This window comes from Colobus angolensis, unplaced genomic scaffold (genome assembly GCF_000951035.1).
Source record: "Colobus angolensis palliatus isolate OR3802 unplaced genomic scaffold, Cang.pa_1.0 Scaffold59, whole genome shotgun sequence".
Taxonomy (NCBI): Eukaryota; Metazoa; Chordata; class Mammalia; order Primates; family Cercopithecidae; genus Colobus; species Colobus angolensis.
The window spans coordinates 10,194,350-10,194,644 of NW_012119487.1; the positions used below are offsets into that span (position 1 = coordinate 10,194,350).

Consider the following 295-nt stretch of genomic DNA (forward strand, 5'->3'; position numbering starts at 1 on the left):
CTCTCTAGTAGTTCACCTGGACAAACCTACCTCTTCAAATTTCTTGGTTTTTGCGACTTCACAAATCTGCCCTATCATCCGGATGCGATTATTGAGGCCACATTCTACACTCAGTTCCTGGAGAGAAATGAAAGAAGAAAAAGGGGTCAGCGGTCAGGCCACGGTTTCCTAAACTGCAAGTCACAAACCACCTAAAGGCTCCCACTGCATTTTCCAGACTAGAGACTTAAAACAGATCTTTCTGAAATCAAGATTCACCTGACCGGGCGCTGTGGCTCATGCCTATAATCCCTGA

General features: G+C 45.8%; 1 protein-coding gene across 1 annotated transcript in view; it reads right to left on the reverse strand.

The window, feature by feature from the left end:
* The window catches only part of TSC2 (tuberous sclerosis 2), a 48,420-nt gene that overhangs the window by 42,580 nt on the left and 5,545 nt on the right, over positions 1–295 (reverse strand). Inside the window, exon 3 of the mRNA XM_011962468.1 lies at positions 31–117. Within this exon, the coding sequence (XP_011817858.1) occupies positions 31–117 (87 nt within the window). The remainder of the gene's footprint in view (positions 1–30; positions 118–295) is intronic.